Raw genomic sequence first — 22,752 nt, forward strand, 5'->3', positions numbered from 1 at the left:
TGGGTGATAACTGATGGCGAATCGGTGCTGAACCACTTTCCCCGCGGTGCCGAGCTCCTCTCTCATCCTATGCCGACGGCCCACAACCACTGCCCTTTCCTTGTGTTGCACCAGTGTCTCCTTGAGTTGGATTTTTTTTTGTGGTCCTATCGAGTTGGATCAGCTGGTAGATACCCTGCCAGATCTTTAAGCACAGATCTCTCCGTGCCATTGAGGGCTATTTTTTTTCTTTAAAAAAATGTTTTTTTTCTATTTCCTTCTCCCCATTTCTTCCTCTTCAGTATGTTTGGCTCTTTCCTCCCAGTTTGTGCCTGTGTTTCTTCCCCTCCATCATGAGCCTCTCTCTCCACTCCCCACTTTGTATCTGTCCCTCCTCCTGTACATTGTGCCATGAATGAAGGAATGTGCTAGTTATTCTAAGAGTTCAGTAACTCCCATTTTTAAAGCTGAAGTTTGTAGTTGCCTTAACTAAATTGGGCCGGTTACTGTAGAGTTATTCTTTATCTAACCTGTGCCCGTCCTGGGAGTGTTTGATGGGACAGTGTAGAGGGAGCTTTACTCTGTATCTAACCCGTGCTGTACCTGCCCTGGGAGTGTTTGATGGGACAGTGTAGAGGGAGCTTTACTCTGTATCGAACCCGTGCTGTACATGCCCTGGGAGTGTTTGATGGGACAGTGTAGAGGGAGCTTTACTCTGTATCTAACCCGTGCTGTACCTGCCCTGGGAGTGTTTGATGGGACAGTGTAGAGGGAGCTTTACTCTGTATCTAACCCGTGCTGTACATGCCCTGGGAGTGTTTGATGGGACAGTGTAGAGGGAGCTTTACTCTGTATCTAACCCGTGCTGTACCTGCCTTGGGAGTGTTTGATGGGACAGTGTAGAGGGAGCTTTACTCTGTATCTAACCCGTGCTGTACCTGCCCTGGGAGTGTTTGATGGGTCAGTGTAGAGGGAGCTTTACTCTGTATCTAACCCGTGCTGTACCTGCCCTGGGAGTGTTTGATGGGGACAGTGTAGAGGGAGCTTTACTCTGTATCTAACCCGTGCTGTACCTGCCCTGGGACTGTTTGATGGGACGGTGTAGAGGGAGCTTTATTCTGTATCTAACCCCGTGCTGTACCTGCCCTGGGAGTGTTTGATGGGGACAGTGTAAGGGAGCTTTACTCGGTATCTAACCCATGCTGTACCTGCCCTGGGTGTGTTGGATGGGGACAGTGTAGAGGGAGCTTTACTCTGTATCTAACCCGTGCTGTACCTGCCCTGGGTGTGTTGGATGGGACAGTGTAGAGGGAGCTTTACACTGTATCTAACCCGTGCTGTACCTGCCCTGGGAGTGTTTGTTGGGACTGTGTAGAGGGAGCTTTACTCTGTATCTAACCCGTGCTGTACCTGCCCTGGGAGTGTTTGATGGGACAGTGTAGAGGGAGCTTTACTCTGTATCTAACCTGTGCTGTACCTGCCCTGGGAGTGTTTGATGGGACAGTGTAGAGGGAGCTTTACTCTGTATCTAACCTGTGCTGTACCTGCCCTGGGAGTGTTTGGAGAGTCTAAATGTCCAAAATGGAAGATTGTCCTTTTCCCAGCACTAATATCCCTCACATTGAGCATAAATATCTTTTTTTTTAAAGCACATTAAAATGTGTTGACTGTGCTGTAAGTTCCGTGCAATAGATTTCTAATAATTGACGTATTTGGAAGCCCCGCAGGTCAGGCGGAGCACCGTTTTCAGGTATGCAACTGGGATAGGGTGTGACTTACACACACACACGGAATTTAGGGTAACCGTTCTGAGCATGCAGGATCAGTGTTGCATTATTGCTAGTTTTAGTTGTGCAGATTGCTCCCAAGTACACCAGCGCTCCCTGGCAGCAGTGAGCCTGGGGGAAGGGGAGGTGCTGAGCGGGGAGGTGTGCTTTAGCGAGAGGGGAAGGGAGAATCCAGAAACTGGTTGTCTGCGGCCTTGGTGCCTGGGGAAGGATGCATGGCCGGTTTCTCTGACTAGAACCGATCGGGGTGGGGGCGGGGTGATGCGGGAGGAGGGGTGTGTGGTGGGAGGAGGGGTGTGTGGTGGGAGGAGGAGTGGAATACGATAACAATTAAGACGGTTCTGATTTAGAACTTAGTCAAGTGGAGGTGTTGATTCCAGGGGCCATTGTAACTGCTTTGACAAAACTTGTCGAGTACTGAAAGCACCTGGTACTGTGTAGGGATCCCGTTCCAACCCGTTGTGAGCAGGCTGACTGGATTCTATTAACTCTTGTACTTTTGCCCCAGTTAGTAACGGTTGTGAGCTGTCCTGCTCACTGATCAACAACCCCTGTTTTTTTTTGTTCATTCAAGCACGTCTCCATCTACAGAAAATCCTGTTCAGGACACGTTAGTGAGGAATGGATCTCTGCCTCTTTCTTTTTAAAAGTTAGATACAGAATTGAAAGGCTCTTCCTCCCATCTTATCCGTCCAGGACAACCCTACCCCCATCGTGATTAAGGCCTTTGTCTACACTCCCCTCCCTGAGGTCCACACCGTGTGTTGGTCACTCTGTGAAGAAGCTCCTGTTATCAATCCTAAACTTGCCCTTTCCTGAGTTTGACTCTGTTGCCTTACTGCCGCAGTTTAGTTTTTGAAGTACAGGTTGAGCGGCCAAAATCTGGACGCTGGGACGTCTGGAATCCGTAAAATGTGCCGGAATCCGGACACCGTGTCAAATCGCGGCCTGGGCATTCCTGGACTTGGACTCGTGTTTCTGATGTCCGAAGTCCAGAAACGCCCGAGCCCAGGTTGCGATTATTTCCGGACTTCGGACATCAGAAACACGTTCCGGAGTCCGGGAAAACCGGCTCAGCCTCGGTCCCGAGGCTGCCGGATTCAGGACCCTCAACCTGTATTGTTGCTGATGTCATCTCTCTCGCCGTGTTTACCGCTCTTGCGGACCTCCTGCGAGCCCCCCCCCCCCCCCCCCCCTTCTCGGACCATCTCCTTTCGGAGATTGCACGGCGGGAGGGAATCCCAGTTGGTGCTCCCGGCAAGCGTTTGGTGTTCCTCGGCAGCAGGAAACTTTGGGAATGGTCAGATCCTGAGCGTCCAGTGTCTGAAGAGCTGTGTCTCTCGGGGGGTCGGAGGTAGCGGGGCCTGGAGTTCCCCCCCCCCCCCCAGTGGGGCGGTGCTGGGGTGAATGATGGCGGGGAGGCTCGTGAGCAGCCTCGATCAAGGGAAGCTGTGCCATTATGTGCTGTTGCCACGGTGACTCTCCTTTAGGCTAAAGTTGAGGCCTGGGAAATTTGGAGAAATATTTGCCTGTTGAGCAATTCATGTTAATTTAGAGCATTTTGATTTTTTTATGGGTGGGGGAGGGAAAGGGGGAAATTTTCTTTAAACGGCCACTTGGCACTTCACAGCTCCCAACTCCTCTGCGTACCAACTAATTCTAAGCCGGCAGATTCACTGCGTGTCCGGGTATTTAAAGGGATATCTCTTCTTTTTTTCAGGAAGCAGCTGATTTAATCCCACCTTGAAGCAATGCACAACAAAACCAAAATAGAAAAATCACACAAAACCCCCCATGTCATGAACAAAGCCCTCCTCGCCTTTCTAACTTGTGTCTCGCACCCCAACGTTCCTGGGGGGGGGGCGGGACCTTTGTGACTCAGAAAGCAGTGCACTGATCTGTCTCAAACTATTCCCTGGGGAGGGGAGATTGGCACGGAGGGTTGGGGAGGGAGGGGGGGGGATGTGGTGTCACCACTTTCTGCCTAAGCTTCTTCACCTGCAGACCAAGATGATTGTATATATAATATTGAAAATAGGTCTCATCGATTTGTGATACTGTTCAAAAAAGAAAGAAACTTTTTTTTTTTTTTTCGGGAGTGGTTATTTTCACCAGAATGTTCCGGGGGCCTTAACCTGAGCATCGTAGATACGATCAATGTTCTGTCAATAATGAAGGATGGCGATTCAAAGTACCGTGACTTTTGATGTTCCCCTCCACTGTATCGGCTAAATCTGCTACTCTAAAACAAGTGAACATTTTTGTACACATTTATATTACGCTATTTATTAAACAAAATGTTTTGTAATAAAGAATGAAATCTTAAAAGAAGCACAAACCTGCCTCCTTTCTTACGCAACAGCTTTCTCCCCTCTTCCATGGAATTTTATTTTAAATTGGAGCGAATGCTGATGGAGATGTCACTCTCCAGACAATGTGTCTGCAGTGGCTGGGTGTGTGCACCACTGGGGTCGCTGGGCCGTGTGTGTACACCGCCGGGGTCGCTGGGTGTGTGTACATCATCCGGGGTCTCTGGGTGTGTGTACACCGTCCCGGGTCGCTGGGCCATGTGTACCATGTGTACACTGTCCGGGATCGCTGGGTGTGTGTACACTGTCCGGGGTCGCTGGGCCGTGTGTGTACACCGCCGGGGTCTCTGGGTGTGTGTACACCGTCGCGGGTCGCTGGGCCATGTGTACACTGTCCGGGATCGCTGGGTGTGTGTACACTGTCCGGGGTTGCTGGGTGTGTGTACACTGTCAGGGGTTGCTGGGCCATGTGTGTGCACCGCCGGGGTCGCTGGGTGTGTGTGCACCGCCGGGGTCGCTGGGTGTGTGTACATCATCCGGGGTCGCTGGGTGTGTGTACACCGTCCCGGGTCGCTGGGCCATGTGTACACTGTCCGGGGTTGCTGGGCCATGTGTACACTGTCCGGGGTCACTGGGTGTGTGTACACTGTCCGGGGTCGCTGGGTGTGTGTACACTGGCTGGGGTCGCTGGGCCGTGTGTACACTGTCCGGGGTTGCTGGGCCATGTGTGTGCACCGCCGGGGTCGCTGGGGTCGCTGGGTGTGTGTACATCATCCGGGGTCTCTGGGTGTGTGTACACCGTCCCGGGTCGCTGGGCCATGTGTACACTGTCCGGGGTTGCTGGGCCATGTGTGTACACCGCCGGGGTTGCTGGGTGTGTGTGCACCGCCGGGGTCGCTGGGTGTGTGTACACCGTCCGGGGTCGCTGGGTGTGTGTGTACACTGTCGGGGGTTGCTGGGTGTGTACACCGTCCGGGGTCGCTGGGTGTGTGTACACTGGCTGGGGTCGCTGGGCCGTGTGTACACTGTCCGGGGTCACTGGGTGTGTGTACACTGTCCGGGGTCACTGGGTGTGTGTACACTGTCCGGGGTCGCTGGGTGTGTGTACACTGGCTGGGGTCGCTGGGCCGTGTGTACACTGTCCGGGGTCACTGGGTGTGTGTACACTGTCCGGGGTCGCTGGGTGGGTGTACACTGTCCGGGGTCGCTGGGTCGTGTGTGTGTACACTGGGGTCGCTGGGCCATGTGTACACTGTCCAGGGTCACTGGGTGTGTGTACACCATCCGGGGTTGCTGGGCCGTGTTCCCCCTAATATTTTTTTTTGGGGTGTGTAGTCTCTCTAACCGACTGTGTGGCACATGCAAAATTTCGCACGTGCCCAAAATCTACAAAAGCGGCCTACGCGGGACCTCCAGACAGCAGCGCACCTTAGCGGGAACGTTAGTTGCTGGATGCATTTACACCAGGGTCGCTGCGTATATAGGGTCACTCCACCCACCCCGTGTCCCTCCCCTCACCTGATCATCCCATCTATGTGTCAGCCATGGCTTAGTGGGTAGCACTCTCGTCTCTGAGTCAGAAGGTTCTGCGTTCAAGTCCCGCTCCAGGGCAGTACTGAGGGAACGCCGCACTGTCAGAGGGACAGTACTGAGGGAACGCCGCACTGTCGGAGGGGCAGTACTGAGGGGGCGCCGCACTGTCGGAGGGGCAGTACTGAGGGGGCGCCGCACTGTCGGAGGTGCCGTCTTTTGGATGAGATGTTAAACCGAGGCCGTGTCTGCTCTCTCAGGTGGACGTAAAAGATCCCGTGGCCACTATTTCGAAGAAGAGCAGGGGGGAGTTCTCCCCGGTGTCCTGGCCAATATTTATTCCTCAATGACCAGATCATCTGCTTTAGTGATGTTGATTATCACATTGCTGTTTGTGGGAGCTTGCTGTGCGCAAATTGGCTGCTGTGTTTCCTACATTACAACAGTGACTCCACTTCAACAAGTACTTCATTGACTGTGAAGCGCTTTGGGACGTCCGGTGGTCATGAAAGGCGCTGGAGAAATGCAAGTCCGTCTTTTCTTTCTATAGTCTATTGTGTGTTTCCCTCCTCCACCTCTTTGTTGTTGGAGGCGGAACTCCCTCCTAAACCCTTCCGTCTCGCTACATCTCTCCGCACCTCCAAAATTATCTTTCAAACCTCACTCTTAACCAGCACCTGCAGTGCCCTCCCTAATCTCTTCTTCCCCCCCCCCCCCGCAACCCCTGTCTCCACCCTACTCGGTCCGATACCCAGCTGTCAGGTGCTTGGCACATTTTGTTATGTTAAATGTGCTGAATCAATAATCCAAGCTGTTCACCAGATTGACGATAAGTTTTTCAGCCAGAGTTTCAGATACTCTCACCTGGAGAAACAGTGCCCTCTGCTGGCACACACACTACTGCAGAGCCCCCAAAAAACCTCTCGATCATGGAATGACACAGCACAGGAGGAGGCCATTCGGCCTATCGTGCTTGTGCTGGCTCTTTGAAAGAGCTCTCCAATTAGTCCCACTCCCCCCTGCTCTTTCCCCAGACCCCTGCAGATTTTTCCCTTCAAGTATTCATCCAATTCCCTTTTGAAAGTTACTATTGAATCTGCCTCCACCGCCCTTTCAGGCAGCGCATTCCAGATCACAACAACTCGCTGCGTAAATTTATTTCCTCATGTCGCCTCTGGTTCTTTTGCCGATTATCTTAAATCTGTGTCCTCTGGTTACCGACCCTCCTGCCACTGGAAACGGTTTCTCCTTATTTACTCGATCAAAACCCTTCATGATTTTGAACGTCTCCAGCAAATCTCCTCTTAACCTTCTCTGCTCTAAGGAGAACAACCCCAGCTTCTCCAGTCTCTCCACAAAACTGAAGTCCCTCATCCCCTGGAACCAGTCTAGTAAATCTCCTCCGCACCCTCTCCAAGGCCTTGACATCCTTCCTAAAGTGTGGTGCCCAGAATTGAACACAATACTCCAGCTCAGGCCTAACCAGTGATTTATAAAGGTTTAGCATAAATTCCTTGCTTTTGTACTCTATGCCTCTATCAATAAAGCCAAGGACCCCGTGTGCTTTTTAACAGCCTTCTCAACTTGTCCCGCCACCTTCAAAGATTAGTGTACGCACATCCCCAGGTCTCTCTGTTCCTGCACCCCCTTTAAAACTGTACCATTTAGTTTATATTGCCTCTCCTCATTCTTCCTACCATAATTATCACTTCACACTTCTCTGCCTTAAATTCCATCTGCCACGTGTCTGCCCATTTCACCAGTCTGTCTGTGTCCTCCTGAAGTCTGTTACTATCCTCCTCGCTGTTTACATTTCCGGGTTTCGTGTCATCTGCAAACATTGAAACGATGCCCCGTACACCCAAGTCCAGATCATTAATATATCTCAAAAGGAGCAGTGGCCCCAACACCGGACCCCTGGGGAACAGCACTGTCGACCTCCCTCCAGTCTGATAAACAACCGTTCACCGCTACTCTCTGCTTTCCGTCTCTGAGCCAATTTAGTATCCACCCTGCCACTGCCCCTTTTAATCCTATGGGCTTCAACTTTGTTAACAAGTCTATTATGTGGCACGTTGTCAAATGCTTCTTGAAAGTCTACATACACCACATCAACTGCACTGCCCTCATCGACCCTCTCCATTACTTCATCCAAGAACTTTGTGTCATGTTTGACTTTCTTTCAATTTATATTTTCACTTGAGCGAGACACCGAGGCAGATGATTTACCACATCTGTGCTTTCATTAGTTTGAACCTGGAATGCCTAAACAATTATTGTTTACATAAAGATTTAATGATACGGTTCTACTAGTTATTTTCACAAAACCACACACCTCTCCCCTGCCCCGGGGCTGCCAAACACAAATATCCCTCCCCAGAGGTGTCAAATCCCAGAATCCCGCACCCCTGAACAAAGTGCTGCCGCCATCTCCGCTCTCCTCAGTATTACCAAACAACAACAACTTGCATTTATACGGCACCTGTAACGTAGTAAAACGTCCCAAGGCGCGTCACAGGAGCATAAATCAAACAAAATTTGACGCCGAGCCACATCAGGAGATATTAGGCCAGGTGACCAAAAGCTGGGTCAAAGAAGATAAGAAATAGGAGCAGGAGTCGGCCATTCGGCCCCTCGAGCCTGCTCCACCATTCAATAAGATCATGGCTGATCTGATCTTGGCCTCAACTCCACTTCCCTGCCCGCTCCCCATAACCCTCGACTCCCTTATCATTCAAAAATCTGTCTATCTCCGCCTTGAATATATTCACTGACTCCGCCTCCACAGCTCTCTGGGGAAGAGAATTCCAAAGATTCACGACCCTCAGAGAAGAAATTCCTCCTCATCTCTGTTTTAAAAGGGTTTCCCCTTATTCTGAGACTATGCCCCCTAGTTCTAGATTCCCCCACGAGGGGAAACATCCTCTCAGCATCCACCCTGTCAAACCCCCTCAGAATCTTATATGTTTCAATAAGATCACCTCTCATTCTTCTAAACTCCAGTGAGTATAGGCCCAACCTGCCCAACCTTTCTTCATAAGACAACCCCTTCATCCCAGGAATCAACCTCATGAACCTTCTCTGAACTGCCTCCAATGCAAGTCTATCCCTCCTTAAATAAGGAGACCAAAACTGTGCGCAGTACTCCAGGTGTGGTCTCACCAGCGCCCTGTACAGTTGTAGCAGGACTTCCCTACTTTTATACTCCACCCCGTGTAATAAAGGCCAACATTCCATTTGCCTTCCTAATTACTTGCTGTACCTGCATACTAACTTTTTGTGATTCATGTACGAGGACCCCCAGATCCCTCTGTACCGCAGCATTCCATAGTCTCTCTCCATTTAAATAATAACAGAAGATGCTGGAAACACTCAGCAGGCCAGGCAGCATCCGTGGAGAGAGAAACCGAGTTAACGTTTCAGGTCTGTGACCCTTCGTCAGAACTGGAAAAAGCTGGAGATGTAACAGGTTTTAAGCAGGTGCGGAGGCAGCAAAAGGGGGGGGGGGGGAGGAAGAAATTAAAGGCACAGTCTGTGTCAGGATTGAAGGCAGGAGAGATTAAATGTGGCAAATGGGGATGGCAGAATCATCAACAGCTGCCGCCTGAAAAAATGGGTGGGGCGGGGTTACAGTCTGAAATTGTTGAACTCAATGTCGAGTCCGGCAGGCTGTAAAGTGCCTAATCGAAAGATGAGGTGCTGTTCCTCGAGCTTACGTTGAGCTTCATTGGAACAATGTAATAGGCCAAGGACGGTGAGGTCAGAGTGGGAGTGGAGCGGAGAATTAAAGTGACAGGCCACCGGGAGCTCGGGGTCACGCTTACGGACTGAACGGAGGTGTTCCACAAAGCGGTCACCCAATCTGCGTTTGGTCTCCCCAATGTGGAGGAGATGATAATAATAATAATAATCAACTTTATTGTCATTGTTAGTGCACAAGTGCAGTACAACGAAATGTAGGCTTGCACATCGTGAGCAGCGAATACAGTATACTAAATTGCAAGAAGTACAAGTAAATCGCTGTTTCACCGGGAAGGGGTGTTTGGGGCCCTGGACAGTGGGAAGGGAACTGAGTTTCCGGTCGCCTGTCACTTTAATTCTCCGCTCCACTCCCACTCTGTCCTCGGCCTCTTACACTGTTCCAATGAAGCTCAACGTAAGCTCGAGGAACAGCACCTCATCTTTCGATTCGGCACTTTACAGCCTTCCGGACTCAACATTGAGTTCAACAATTTCAGATCATAACCTCGGCCCCCATTTTGTCAGGCGGCAGCTGTTGATGATTCTGCCATTCCCATTTGCCACGTTTAATCTCTCCTGCCTTCAATCCTATCACAGACTGTGCCTTTAGTTCCTTCCTCCCCTCTCCCTGCCCCCGCACCTGCTTAAAACCTGTTCCATCTCTAACTTTTCCAGTTCTGATGGAGGGTCACAGACCTGAAACGTTAACTCTGTTTCTCTCTCCACAGACGCTGCCTGACCTGCTGAGTATTTCCAGCATTTTCTGTTGTTATTTCAGATTTCCAGCCTCCGCAGTATTTTGCTATTCCATTTAAATAATAATTTGCTTTTTCATTCTTCCTACCAAAGTGGATAACCTCACATTTTCCCACATTATACTCCATCTGCCAAATTTTTGCCCACACACTTAACCTCTCTGTATCCCTTTGCAGACACTTTGTGTCCTCCTCACAACTTGCTTTTAGGTTTTAAGGAAGGTCCTAAAGGAGGAGAGAGAGGCGGAGAGGTTTAGGGAGGGAATTCCAGAGCTCGGGGCCCAGGCAGCTGAAGGCACGGCCGCCAATGGTGGAGCAATGGAAATCGGAGGATGCGCAAGAGGCTGGAATTGGAGGAGCGCGGAGATCGCGGAGGGTGGTAAGGCTGGAGGAGGTTACAGAGATGGGGCAGGGGCGAGGCCATGGAGGGATTTGAAAACACCTCAACATGTTACAACAGTGACTACACTTCAAAAAGTACTTCATAAAGCACCTTGGGACCTCCTGAGGTCGTGCAAGGCGCCGTAGAAATGCAATTCTTTCTATCTTTGGCCCCTAATAGCAACATATCCTCCAACCTGCCATCAGCCTTAACCTGGGAGATGTGTATTTATATCGGCTTAAAAGCAAATGAGAGACAGACATTCCATGTGGTTTTGTTCTGACCCAAAGCCAGGAATGTACAAGCACCTGCCGATCAGGATCCGTCAATTAGCCTCTGATTTACTTTAGGATTAACGGCAATTAAATTTGAGATGGTGTTAATGGGACAGCTGTAGCTTACAGGAGACCAGCACGCTGGGAGTTGCATATTAATATGCTCCTGCCGTTCAAAAAGCAGCAAATCCCTCTGATTTACCATAAACAGCACCACGGACAATCTGGGAATTTGCTAGTTTTCCTTTTTTTTTAAAAAGCGGTTCCAGCAGGAAACCAGCATTGAGTGAAGGTGGACGAGCCAAAATCCAATCGTAAAGCTTTCTTTCTGATTCCTGGTAATCAGTCAGTTGAAGTGGAAGCACGTCGGGTGAAAAGAAAATCAAAATACGTCGGGTTATAGAGAAATTACACAAAAAACAGGCCCTTTGGCCCAATCAGTCCATACTAGTGTTTATCCACCACACGCTTTCCTAATCCCGTCTACCTGCGCAAATCCCATATCCCTTTATTCCTCGTTCCTTCAATCACCTATCTAAACAATTCTTAAAAGTAGTCACTGTCTCTGCTTCAGTCCTGTGGTAATGTTAGGGTGAGGCGGGTTAGTTTTATGTTCGCTGGAGTTTTTACATGAATGCATCAGAGTTTAATAATATTGGAAAAAAATAAAATTGTAGTCTTATTGTTCCTTCAGTAAATTCAGTCACTTCATAAGCTGCGGGTTGTTGTGATCAAGGCAGTGTCCTAGGCCCAGCCATCTTCAGCTGTTTCATCAATGACCTTCCCTCCAACATAAGGTCAGAAATGGGGATGTTCGCTGATGACTGCACAGTGTTCAGCACCATTCACAATTCCTCAGCAGTCCATGCCCACATGCAACAAGACCCGGACGATGTTCAGGCTTGGGCTGATAAGTGGCAGGTAACATTCACGCCACAGAAGTGCCAGGCAATGACAATCTCCAACAAGTGAGAGTCTAACCACCGCCCCTTGACATTCAATGGCATTACCATCGCCGAATCCCCACCATCAACATCCTGGGGGTCACCATTGACCAGAAACTTAACTGGACCAGCCACATAAATACTGTGGCTACAAGAGCAGGTCAGAGGCTGGGTATTCTGTGGCGAGTGTCTCACCTCCTGACTCTCCAAAGCCTTTCCACCATCTACAAGGCACAAGGAGTGTGCTGGAATACTCTCCACTTGCCTGGATGAGTGCAGCTCCAACAACACTCAAGAAGCTTGACACCATCCAGGACAAAGCAGCCCGCTTGATTGGCACCCCATCCACCACCTTAAACATTCACTCCCTCCACCACCGGCGTACTGTGGCTGCAGTGTGTACCATCTACAAGGTGCACTGCAGCAACTCGACAAGGCTTCTTCGGCAGCACCTCCCAAACCCGCGACCTCTTCCACCTAGAAGGATGAGGGCAGCAGGAGCATGGGAACACCACCACCTCCAAGTTCCCCTCCAAGTCGCACACCATCCTGACTTGGAAATATATCGGTCGATCCTTCATCGTCGCTGGGTCAGAATCCTGGAACTCCCTCCCTAACAGCACTGTGGGAGCACCTTCACCACACGGACTGCAGCGGTTCAAGAAGGCGGCTCACCACCACCTTCTCGAGGGCAACTAGGGATGGGCAATAAATGCCGGCCTCGCCAGCGACGCCCACATCCCGTAAAAACGAATTTAAAAAAAAGAATGCGCTGCCCGAAAGGGCGGTGGAAGCAGATTCAATAGTAACTTTCAAAAGGGAATTGGATAAATACTTGAAAGGGAAACATTTTTTGCAGGGCTGTGGGGAAAGAGCAGGGGGGGTGGGGAGTGGGACTAATTGCTCTTTCAAAGAGCTAGCACAGGCAGGATGGGCTGAATGGCCTCCCCTCTGTGCTGTGAGATTCTGTACAGTCTGGTGAAGAGGGTTAAACAGGAAGAGTTACCGGGCGCCAGATGGCGCCAGGCTGGTTCTTGGATTTGAGTGTATTTATTGAAGTTCAGGATATTTGATGTAGAATGGGAGGGGATTTATTATAATAATTAGGGAGTGTTTCTGCACAAGTTACAGAACTTGCTTCAGTTAACGGCAGCGCTGGAATTGAGCCGATCGCAGAGTTTTCCCAAACTCCAAAACTTTGCAAACTTCTGACAACTTTTTTTTAAAAGTTACAGGGCAACTTTTAAAACCGTTGGATCGAGAGAGGGGGGGAAAAAGTTGCGAAAACAAAAAGGTTTTTGTCTGAAATTTTGAGAGTTTTGTCATTTTCTCTCCTCCCCCTCCCACGGGAAAATTTATATATTTTTTTTTTAAAGAGAGGGTGCTAAGATGTTCAGCTGGATGAAGAGGAACGAGAAGAAAACCCCCGAGGTGATCCACACGGTGACAGAGGGCTTGAAGAAGTTGTACAAATGCAAACTGCTGCCTTTGGAGGAGTTCTACAGATTTCACGATTTTCACTCCCCTTCCCTGGAAGATGCGGATTTCGATAACAAGCCGATGATTCTGGTGGTGGGACAATATTCCACCGGCAAAACTACTTTCATCCAGTACCTGCTGGAGGAGGATTTCCCCGGGAGCCGAGTGGGACCCGAACCCACCACCGACTCCTTCATCGCGGTGATGCACGGAGGGGTGGAGAGTGTCATCCCTGGAAACGCCCTGATCGTCGATCCCAACAAACCTTTCCGCAAACTGAACCCCTTTGGGAATTCCTTCCTCAACAGGTAAGCTCGTTTCGCAAACTTTCCCCCCTGCCCTTCCAAAATAACGTCCTTTTTAAAAGTGTCATTTTAATTCAATGACTTTCAAAAAGGAATTGGATATATATTTGAAGGGGAAAGGGGGGAAAGGTGTGCAAGGCTCTGGGGAAAGGGCAGGGGGGGGAGAGTGGGACTCATTGGATCGCTCTTTCGGAGAGTCCTGGGGCCAATATTTATCCCTCAACCATCATCACTAAAACAGATGATCCGGTCATTATCACATTGCTGTTTGTGGAAGCTTGCTGTGCGCAAATTGGCTGCCACGTTTCCCACATTACAACAGTGACTCCACATCAAAAAGCACTTCATAGACATAGAAACATAGAAGATAGGAGCAGGAGTCGGCCATTCGGCCCCTCGAGCCTGTTCCGCCATTCAATGAGATCATGGCTGATCATCCAAACTCAGTACCCTGCCCCTGCCTTCTCCCCATATCCCTTGATCCCTTTAGCCTTAAGAAATATATCCAACTCCTTCTTGAATATATTTAATGAATTGGCCTCAACTGCCTTCTGTGGTAGAGAATTCCACAGGTTCACCACTCTCTGGGTGAAGAAATTCCTCCACATCTCTGTCCTAAATGGCTTACCCCTTATCCTTAGACTATGACCCCTGGTTCTGGGCTCCCCTGCCATCGGGAACATCCTTCCTGCATCTAGTCTGTCCAGTCCTGTCAGAATTTTATAAGTTTCAATGAGATCCCCTCTCATTCTTCTAAACTCCAGCGAGTACAAGCCCAATCGACCCAATCTCTCCTCATACGTCATTCCTGCCATCCCAGGTATCAGTCTGGTGAATCTTCGCTGCACTCCCTGCATTGGCTGTAAAGCGCTTTGGGACGTCCTGAGGTGGTGAAAGGCGCTATAGAAATGCAAGTCTTTCTCATTAGATGGCACAGGCAAGATGGGCTGAATGGCCACTCTCTGATTCTAGTTCACCCGGGGGTGGTCCCTGGTTAGGCCTGGTCTGGGGAGGAGGGGTCAATATCAGCCAGGGCTTGCCAATCCTCACCCAGTGACACGAGAGGGAAACACATCCGTGTGGAATATGAAGCATGGGCAGCACTTGGCTCTGCTCTCAGAGTCAGACAGCCTCCTCACACTCGCTGCCCAGTCATGCACTCGGATAATGGCCTCTTGGCCGAGGTTCTGAAGGGAGCCTAGAGCGCGGAATCCCACTCGGAAACCCCGGCTGATATTCCCCACCCCAAGGTAGGACCAGCACCTTCACTCAAGCTGAGATCTGCAGAAGAGGATATAAAACGTTTTAAAATCAGGTTTTAGTCAACCATTTATAAAATGGAATCATACAGCACAGAAGGATCACGGTCTAAGGATAAGGGGTAAGCCATTTAGGACAGAGATGAGGAGGAATTTCTTCACCCAGAGAGTGGCGAACCTGTGGAATTCTCTACCACAGAAGGCAGTTGAGGCCAATTCATTAAATATATTCAAGAAGGAGTTGGATATATTTCTTAAGGCTAAAGGGATCAAGGGATATGGGGAGAAGGCAGGGACAGGGTACTGAATTTGGATGATCAGCCATGATCTCATTAAATGGCGGAGCAGGCTCGAGGGGCCGAATGGCCTACTCCTGCTCCTATCTTCTATGTTTCTAAGGAGGCCATTCGGCCCATCGTGCCTGTGCCGGCTCTTTGGTCGAGCTCTCCAATTAGTCCCACTCCCCCCCCCGTTCTTTCCCCAGAGCCCAGCAAATTTTTCCTTTTCCTGTATTTCTCCAATTCCCTTTTGAAAGTCACTATTGAATCTGCTTCCGCCGCCCTTTCAGGCAGCGCGTTCCAGATCACAACAACTCGCTGCGTAAAAACATTCTCCTCCTCTGACCCTCTGGTTCATTTGCAAAGTTCCTTCAGTCTGTGTTCTCTGGTTACCGACCCTCCGGCCAGTGGAAACCGTTTCTCCTTATTTACTCGATCAAAACCCTTCATAATTTTGAACACCTCCATCAAATCTCCCCTTAACCTTCTCTGCTCGAAGGAGAGCTCTCTCGAAGGTTTCCAGTTGGTAGATTGTAGAAATAATGACGGTGACAGCCACGAACTTGATGTCACCGGAGAGCAGGGAGTTATTCCGCTGGAAGCAGGAATGGGAAACTGAGAATGACCATGAATTCAAGTTCTAGCCAATTAAGGGGCGTCATTGCAGATCAGGAGTTTGAGGTCACTGTCGGTATGATCAATAATTTCCAGAGTACAACAGATGTTTCTTTGTCCAGCTCTCCCCACCCACCCCAGTCCCAGCTCCAACATGTTGCCACACAGCCGTGTTTGAGCAGTGATGCGATTCGAACTTCCAATTTAAACTCAGTGAGCACAAACCAGGAGGTCGAAGCTGCCAATTACCCAAAAAAAACAAAGGGCTTTCAACATTTCGATTTCCTTTATACTTTCCTTGTACACACAGGAACTCTCGATAATGTTAATATTTAAACAGATTGTCTGTAATAACACTTGTTTCGTGTTTTCTATCTGTAATCTGTTCCATCACTAAGACCGCCTACTTCCACCTCTAATATCGCCCGTCTCCGCCCCTGCCTCAGCCCATCCAACAACTGAATATCCTTCTCTGTACCCCAATAACTGAATATCCTTCTCTGTACCCCAATAACTGAATATCCTTCTCTGTACCCCAATAACTGAATATCCTTCTCTGTACCCCAATAACTGAATATCCTTCTCTGTACCCCAATAACTGAATATCCTTCTCTGTACCCCATAACTGAATATCCTTCTCTGTACCCCATAACTGAATATTCCTCTCTGTACCCCAATAACTGAATAGCCTTCTCTGTACCCCAATAACTGAATATCCTTCTCTGTACCCCAATAACTGAATATCCTTCTCTGTAGCCCAATAACTGAATATCCTTCTCTGTACCCCAATAACTGAATATCCTTCTCTGTTCCCCAATAACTGAATATCCTTCTCTGTACCCCAATAACTGAATATCCTTCTCTGTAGCCCAATAACTGAATAGCCTTCTCTGTACCCCAATAACTGAATATCCTTCTCTGTTCCCCAATAACTGAATATCCTTCTCTGTTCCCCAATAACTGAATAGCCTTACTGTCCCCCAATAACTGAATATCCGTTTTGAAACGGAGTCCCGAAGCTGCGCGTTCTGCTCCAGATGTGGTCTCCCCAAGGCTCGGAGGACAATGATGGTGCCCGTTTTGTTGTTCTGGCTAAGCTTGGTACCAGGGTTTCCGACCTGGCTCTCTGCTGATCAGTACAGCTCAGTTTCACACCGCACAGTTGCCAACTGATCCCGCGGTAGACTGAAGCTCCGTTTCCTTAAGTTACTTTCTCGCCACTCACGGTTGAATTTCCTTGAACCATGTACAGTCCAAAGCTGAGAGACCGGTGCCACACTTCAAACTTGGCTCCTAGAATAGGCCAACAGTGCCTGGCTGGTGACATCTCTCTGTATATTGTCCCTCTTTCCCAGTGAAGAGCCAGCCTCTGACCAGCAGTCCCATCGCTCCACCATTGGCGGCCGTGCCTTCAGCTGCCTGGGCCTCAAGCTCTGGAATTCCCTCCCTAAACCTCTCCGCCTCTCTCTCCCCCTTTAAGACACTCCTTAAAACCACCCTCCCTGACCAAGCTTTTGGTCGCCTGTCCTAATATCTCCTTATGTGGCTCGGTGTCAAATTTTGTTTGATAATCGCTCCCGTGAAGCGCCTTGGGACGTTTTACTACGTTAAAGGCGCTATATAAATGCAGGTTGTTGCTGTTGATGTGGTTGGTAATGGGGTCTTGTGTTGGGTGACCGTGGCCAGGAGCCAGCTCAATGAGTACGTTAGTGAAGCGGTTATTTTACTGGACTATTAATCCAGAGAATGTGGGTTCACATCCCGCCATGGCAGTTTGGGAATTGACGTTCATGTTTTTTTTGAATAATCTGAAAATAATTAAAAAGCTGGCCTCGGTAAAAGTGAGCACGAGGCTGTCGGGATTGTCGTAAAAACCCAACTGGTTCGCTGGCGTTCCTTTAGGGAAGGAAGCCTCCGTCCCTGCCCGGTCTGGACCTACAGGTGACTCCAGTCCCACACTGACTCTTAGCTGCCCCTCTGACACGGCCCAGCCAGCCGCTCAGTTTCAGGGTAACCAGCGACGGGCAATAACTGCCAGCTTCGCCCACATCCCGAGAGTGAATTTTAAAAAAAGATTAACTGTAGGCGTTGGATGAAGGTTTCGGAGACTTGTTGACTTGCCGTTTACAAGTTTGTGCAAAAAGCGAGGAATGTTGAAAGAATACGGAGCCAAGAAATCTGTCAAGCCCCCGTTAGGGAAAGAGATTGCCTTATTTGTCGAGATTCCAGAATGAGTCTGGTATCATAACATTTACAGCCTCTGCTATGCCAAATATGTTCTTCTGGCAATCGGAGTTAGAGTTCGCCGGGACTGAGAGACAACAACTGTGGGAACTGGTCACACAAGCCTCCAGCATATCAGGCACACACACCGGGGGGGATATTGTAATCCAGGGACTAAAGCCAGGTCAGATCCCGGGGGGGGGGGGGGCGCGAGGGGCTTCCCTCTGTTCTTCTCCACGGACAATGACCCGCTCCCTGGTAACTTGTCCGAGTCGCATTCTTCCTGTGTGAGCCCGGGCAGGGTAGTGAGATTGGAGATGAGCTCACCTCATATGAAGGAAAGACTCGCATTTCTAGAGCGCCTTTCACCACCTCAGGACGTCCCAAAGCGCTTTACAACCAATTAAGTACTTTTTGAAGTGTAGTCACTGTTGTAATGTAGGAAAAGCGGCAGCCAATTTGTGCACAGCAAGCTCCCACAAACAGCAATGACCTGATAATCTGGGTTTTTTTGTGTCATGTTGGTTGAGGGATAAATATTGGCCAGGACACCGGGGAGAACTCCCCTGCTCTTCTTCGAAATAGTGGCCATGGGATCTTTTACGTCCACCTGAGAGAGCAGACGGGGCCTCGGCTTAACGTCTCATCCAAGAGACGGCCCCTCCGACAGTGCGACACTCCCTCAGCACTGCACTGGGGGTGTCAGCCTAGATTTTTGTGTTCGAGTCTCTGGAGTGGGACTGTGAACCCACGACCTCCTGACTCGGAGGTGAGGGTGCTGCCCGCTGAGCCGCTGACACCGTGAGTTCTGTTTGAGACTTGTTGTGAGATGCAGTGTGACGTTACCCTGATGATGAGAACCATGGACACTAATCTATTGTAAATGTGCATCATTGTGCCGTGACCATCCCCCCTCCCCCGCCCTGCACCATTACCATTGTAGTTTCAGGCAAGTTAGGCCCAGATTTAGGGTTCCCAGTGGGGGAAGGGATTGTAACTCTTGACTTCCTACGAATGTGGAATCTCCAGAGCGAGTGTTTGTGGGGTGTCTTGAGGGCAGTGAGCAACGTCTCGAGTTTAAAATCCTCATCCTTGTGTTCAAATCCGTCCACGGCCTCCTCGCCCCTCCCTATCTCTGTAACCTCCTCCAGCCCTACAACCCTCCGAGATCTCCGCGCTCCTCCAATTCTGGCCTTTTGCGCATCCCCCGATTTTAATCGCTCCACCATTGACGGCCGTGCCTTCAGCTGCCGAGACCCTAAGCTCTGGAATTCCCTCCCTAAACCTCGCCGCCTCTCCTCCTTTAACATGCTCCTTAAAACCGACCTCTTTGACCAAGCTTTTGGTCACCTGTCCTAATATCTCCTTCTGTGGCTCGGTGTCAAATTTTGTTTGATAACATTCTTGTGAAGCGCCTTGGGACGTTTTACTACATTAAAGGCGCTGTATAAATACAAGTTGTTGTTAATCAACTCCTGACATTGGGAAGCGCATTGTTTGTGAGGAATGACTCCTGCCGTCACTATAAGTTGTACCAGTCCGCCGGGACACCATTTCTAGCCACGTTCCAAAGAAGGGCAGCACGGTGGCATAGTGGTTAGCACTGTTGCCTCACAGCGCCAGGGACCCGGGTTCAAATCCGGCCTCGGGTGACTGTGTGTGGAGTTTGCACATTCTCCCCGTGTTTGCGTGGGTTTCCTCCGGGTGCTCCGGTTTCCTCCCACAGTCCAAAGATGTGCGGGTTAGGTTGATTGGCTATGATAAAATTGACCCTTAGTGTTAGGGGGATTAAATACGTGGGGTTATGGGGATAGGGGTGGGATATGTATCGGTGCAGGCTCGATGGGCCGAAATGGCCTCTATCTGCACTGTGGGGTTTCTGTGATTCTGTGTGAAGTCTGACTGGCCCAACATTGTAGGGCTCGCGATGTGTTTAAGATGTATTAAGATTGGTTTTTATCTCCTGCAGGTTAACATGTGCCCAGTTGCCAAACAAAGTATTGGAGAGTATCAGTATCATTGACACCCCCGGGATTCTGTCGGGAGCCAAGCAAAGAGTGACTAGAGGTAAGAACGTTTAGAATTCCAGATCCTGCAAACTCTCGGCTCTGCTCAATCGGCTCCGCCAGCACCTGCTTACCAGCTTGTGTGGACTAGAAATTGTGTTACTTGAATTTTTCCTCTTGGGTTTGATGCAGATGAAGGGTGTTGGCGCTGAGAACTGGCACCCGGTGTCAATGTTAGCACAGTAACACGCAGAGTGAAGCTCCCTCCGCACTAGCCCAGAAACATCCCTCTGTCTCAACCTCAAAGAGGGACCCAACTACCCCACTGTGAGTTCTCTTTCTCAAACCTTCCCGAATGCCGCCTCACTGATTGAGTTGCGAATTCAGCTCGAGGCAGTGGACAGAGGGGTTGCCCACGTTCATTTCATTTAGGGAAGAAAAGAAAGAGTTTGCATTTCTATAGCACCCTTCACGACCTCAGGACGTCCCAAAGTGCTTCACAGCCAGTGAAGCACTTTTGACGTGTAGTCACTGTTGTAATGTAGGGAGCCAGCAATAGACCATAGCAAGCTAGCCCAGAATCTATAGAATGAGGACATAGCGAAGAACCTATAGAATTAGGAGCTACCTATAGTTTCTATAGTATTGAATCTATAGATTAGGAGAATTGATAGAATAGGGAGTTGCCAAGAATCTGGAGAATGAGAAGCTAGCTGGGAGCGTGGAGTTAGAGCTCGTCAAGAATCAGGAGACAGATACGGAGCAAGCTCAGAGACAACAGAACAGAGTGTTGGCCAGGATTCACCGTGAGACCAATGATAACATTGTGGGCAGCCCTGGGCATGTTGGAAGATGTTACAGTTTGAGCTCAGGCTGGCTGTTTTGCCTCACCTCTCTGTCTGGAGCTGCAGATTTCTCCAGCACAGTTTCACACAGGGGGGATTCTTCGTACAGCTGTATGCAAAGTGGAGGAGGTTGTTTATCACACACTGGTCAGACCACACAAGGAGAACTTTGTCCACTTCTGGCCACCCTGCCTCAACACACGTACACACTCGTACTCACGCACTGTCCCATCAAAAGCTCCCAGGGTAGGTACAACACGGGTTAGATACAGAGTAAAGCTCCCTCTACACTGTCCCATCAAACACTCCCAGGGCAGGTACAGCACGGGTTAGATACAGAGTAAAGCTCCCTCTGCACTGTCCCATCAAACACTCCCAGGGCAGGTACAGCACGGGTTAGATACAGAGTAAAGCCCCCTCTACACTGTCCCATCAAACACTCCCAGGGCAGGTACAGCACGGGTTAGATACAGAGTAAAGCTCCCTCTACACTGTCCCATCAAACACTCCCAGAGCAGGTACAGCACGGGTTAGATACAGAGTAAAGCTCCCTCTACACTGTCCCATCAAACACTCCCAGGGCAGGTACAGCACGGGTTAGATACAGAGTAAAGCTCCCTCTACACTGTCCCATCAAACACTCCCAGGGCAGGTACAGCACGGGTTAGATACAGAGTAAAGCTCCCTCTACACTGTCCCATCAAACACTCCCAGGGCAGGTACAGCACGGGTTAGATACAGAGTAAAGCTCCCTCTGCACTGTCCCATCAAACACTCCCAGGGCAGGTACAGCACGGGTTAGATACAGAGTAAAGCCCCCTCTACACTGTCCCATCAAACACTCCCAGGGCAGGTACAGCACGGGTTAGATACAGAGTAAAGCTCCCTCTACACTGTCCCATCAAACACTCCCAGAGCAGGTACAGCACGGGTTAGATACAGAGTAAAGCTCCCTCTACACTGTCCCATCAAACACTCCCAGGGCAGGTACAGCACGGGTTAGATACAGAGTAAAGCTCCCTCTACACTGTCCCATCAAACACTCCCAGGGCAGGTACAGCACGGGTTAGATACAGAGTAAAGCTCCCCCTACACTGTCCCATCAAACACTCCCAGGGCAGGTACAGCACGGGTTAGATACAGAGTAAAGCTCCCCCTACACTGTCCCATCAAACACTCCCAGGGCAGGTACAGCTCGGGTTAGATAGAGAGTAAAACTCCCTCTACACTGTCCCATCAAACACTCCCAGGGCAGGTACAGCGTGTAGTGTATGTACCTTTAAGAGGAACTATGTTTTTGAAGCCCCTGTATACTGTAGTACCAGTAGTGACCACTCGGGTATATAAGCCTGTATAGCGTCTTGTGTAGTTAGTTCACCTCCAGACTTTGTTCAGTAAACACTTGTTAAATCAACTCCTGCATTCCGTGCCTCCATTAACACACGGATCTAACAGTGGCGACGAGTTAGAAACGAACTTACCTGCAATTCGGCAGCACCTCAAGGAGATCGATTCCTCAGACGAAGGTCGAAGGTCGAAGCCAGAAGCCAGAAGCAAAACAAAACTTTGGTTTCACCAGCTAAACGGGCTGGTGGCAGGTAGTGCACTGATCCTTCCTGGGCTGCAGCGGGCTAGAGCTCGATCGGGTGGCTCTGCAACGGGGCCGGGCAGCGAGTCGGGAAGCAGAAGCAAAGAGAGAGGGTGGAGCACTCAGGGCGCGGCTGGTGCTGCAAAGCAGGTCGGCGTTCGGACCGAGCAGAGGGAGGGGAAAGTCCCAGAGGGTCCGCTCCACGACGGGAACGGTTCTCCAAGTAACGGAGAAACTATTGAAGCGATATATAAAAAAATATAGAAATACCGCGAAAAGCTGCAGGTCGCAACGGGAACCGCGGAGAACAGCGTTGGCAGCAGCGGCAGCGGCGGGAAAGCGCGGGAGGCGCCATCTTAACTCGGCGGGGAAGAAAGAAAAGCGCGGGAAGCGCCATTTTAGATTTTCAAGATGCCGAAGACTGGCAATATTACTGCTTTCGATAGTGGTAT

The 22,752-nt window shown here is 49.9% G+C and overlaps 1 protein-coding gene across 2 annotated transcripts in view; it reads left to right on the top strand.

Moving 5' to 3' along the window:
• The first annotated feature begins 12,818 nt into the window (after positions 1-12,818).
• LOC147096650 (EH domain-containing protein 2-like) overlaps positions 12,819-22,752 on the top strand; it is a 58,704-nt gene continuing 48,770 nt past the window's right edge. Inside the window, exons 1-3 of one of the 2 annotated variants that reach the window (XM_085973204.1) lie at positions 12,819-12,996; positions 13,079-13,489; positions 19,831-19,928. In XM_085973204.1, the coding sequence (XP_085829330.1) occupies positions 13,092-13,489; positions 19,831-19,928 (496 nt within the window). In that variant the 5' untranslated portion in view covers positions 12,819-12,996; positions 13,079-13,091. Of the gene's footprint in view, positions 13,490-19,830; positions 19,929-22,752 lie in introns of both variants that reach the window. The other variant, XM_085973203.1, reaches the window with a different exon arrangement.

The sequence above is a fragment of the Somniosus microcephalus genome, chromosome 34, assembly GCF_052327205.1.
Source record: "Somniosus microcephalus isolate GS21.2 chromosome 34, FLI_Smic_1.0, whole genome shotgun sequence".
Lineage (NCBI taxonomy): Eukaryota > Metazoa > Chordata > Chondrichthyes > Squaliformes > Somniosidae > Somniosus > Somniosus microcephalus.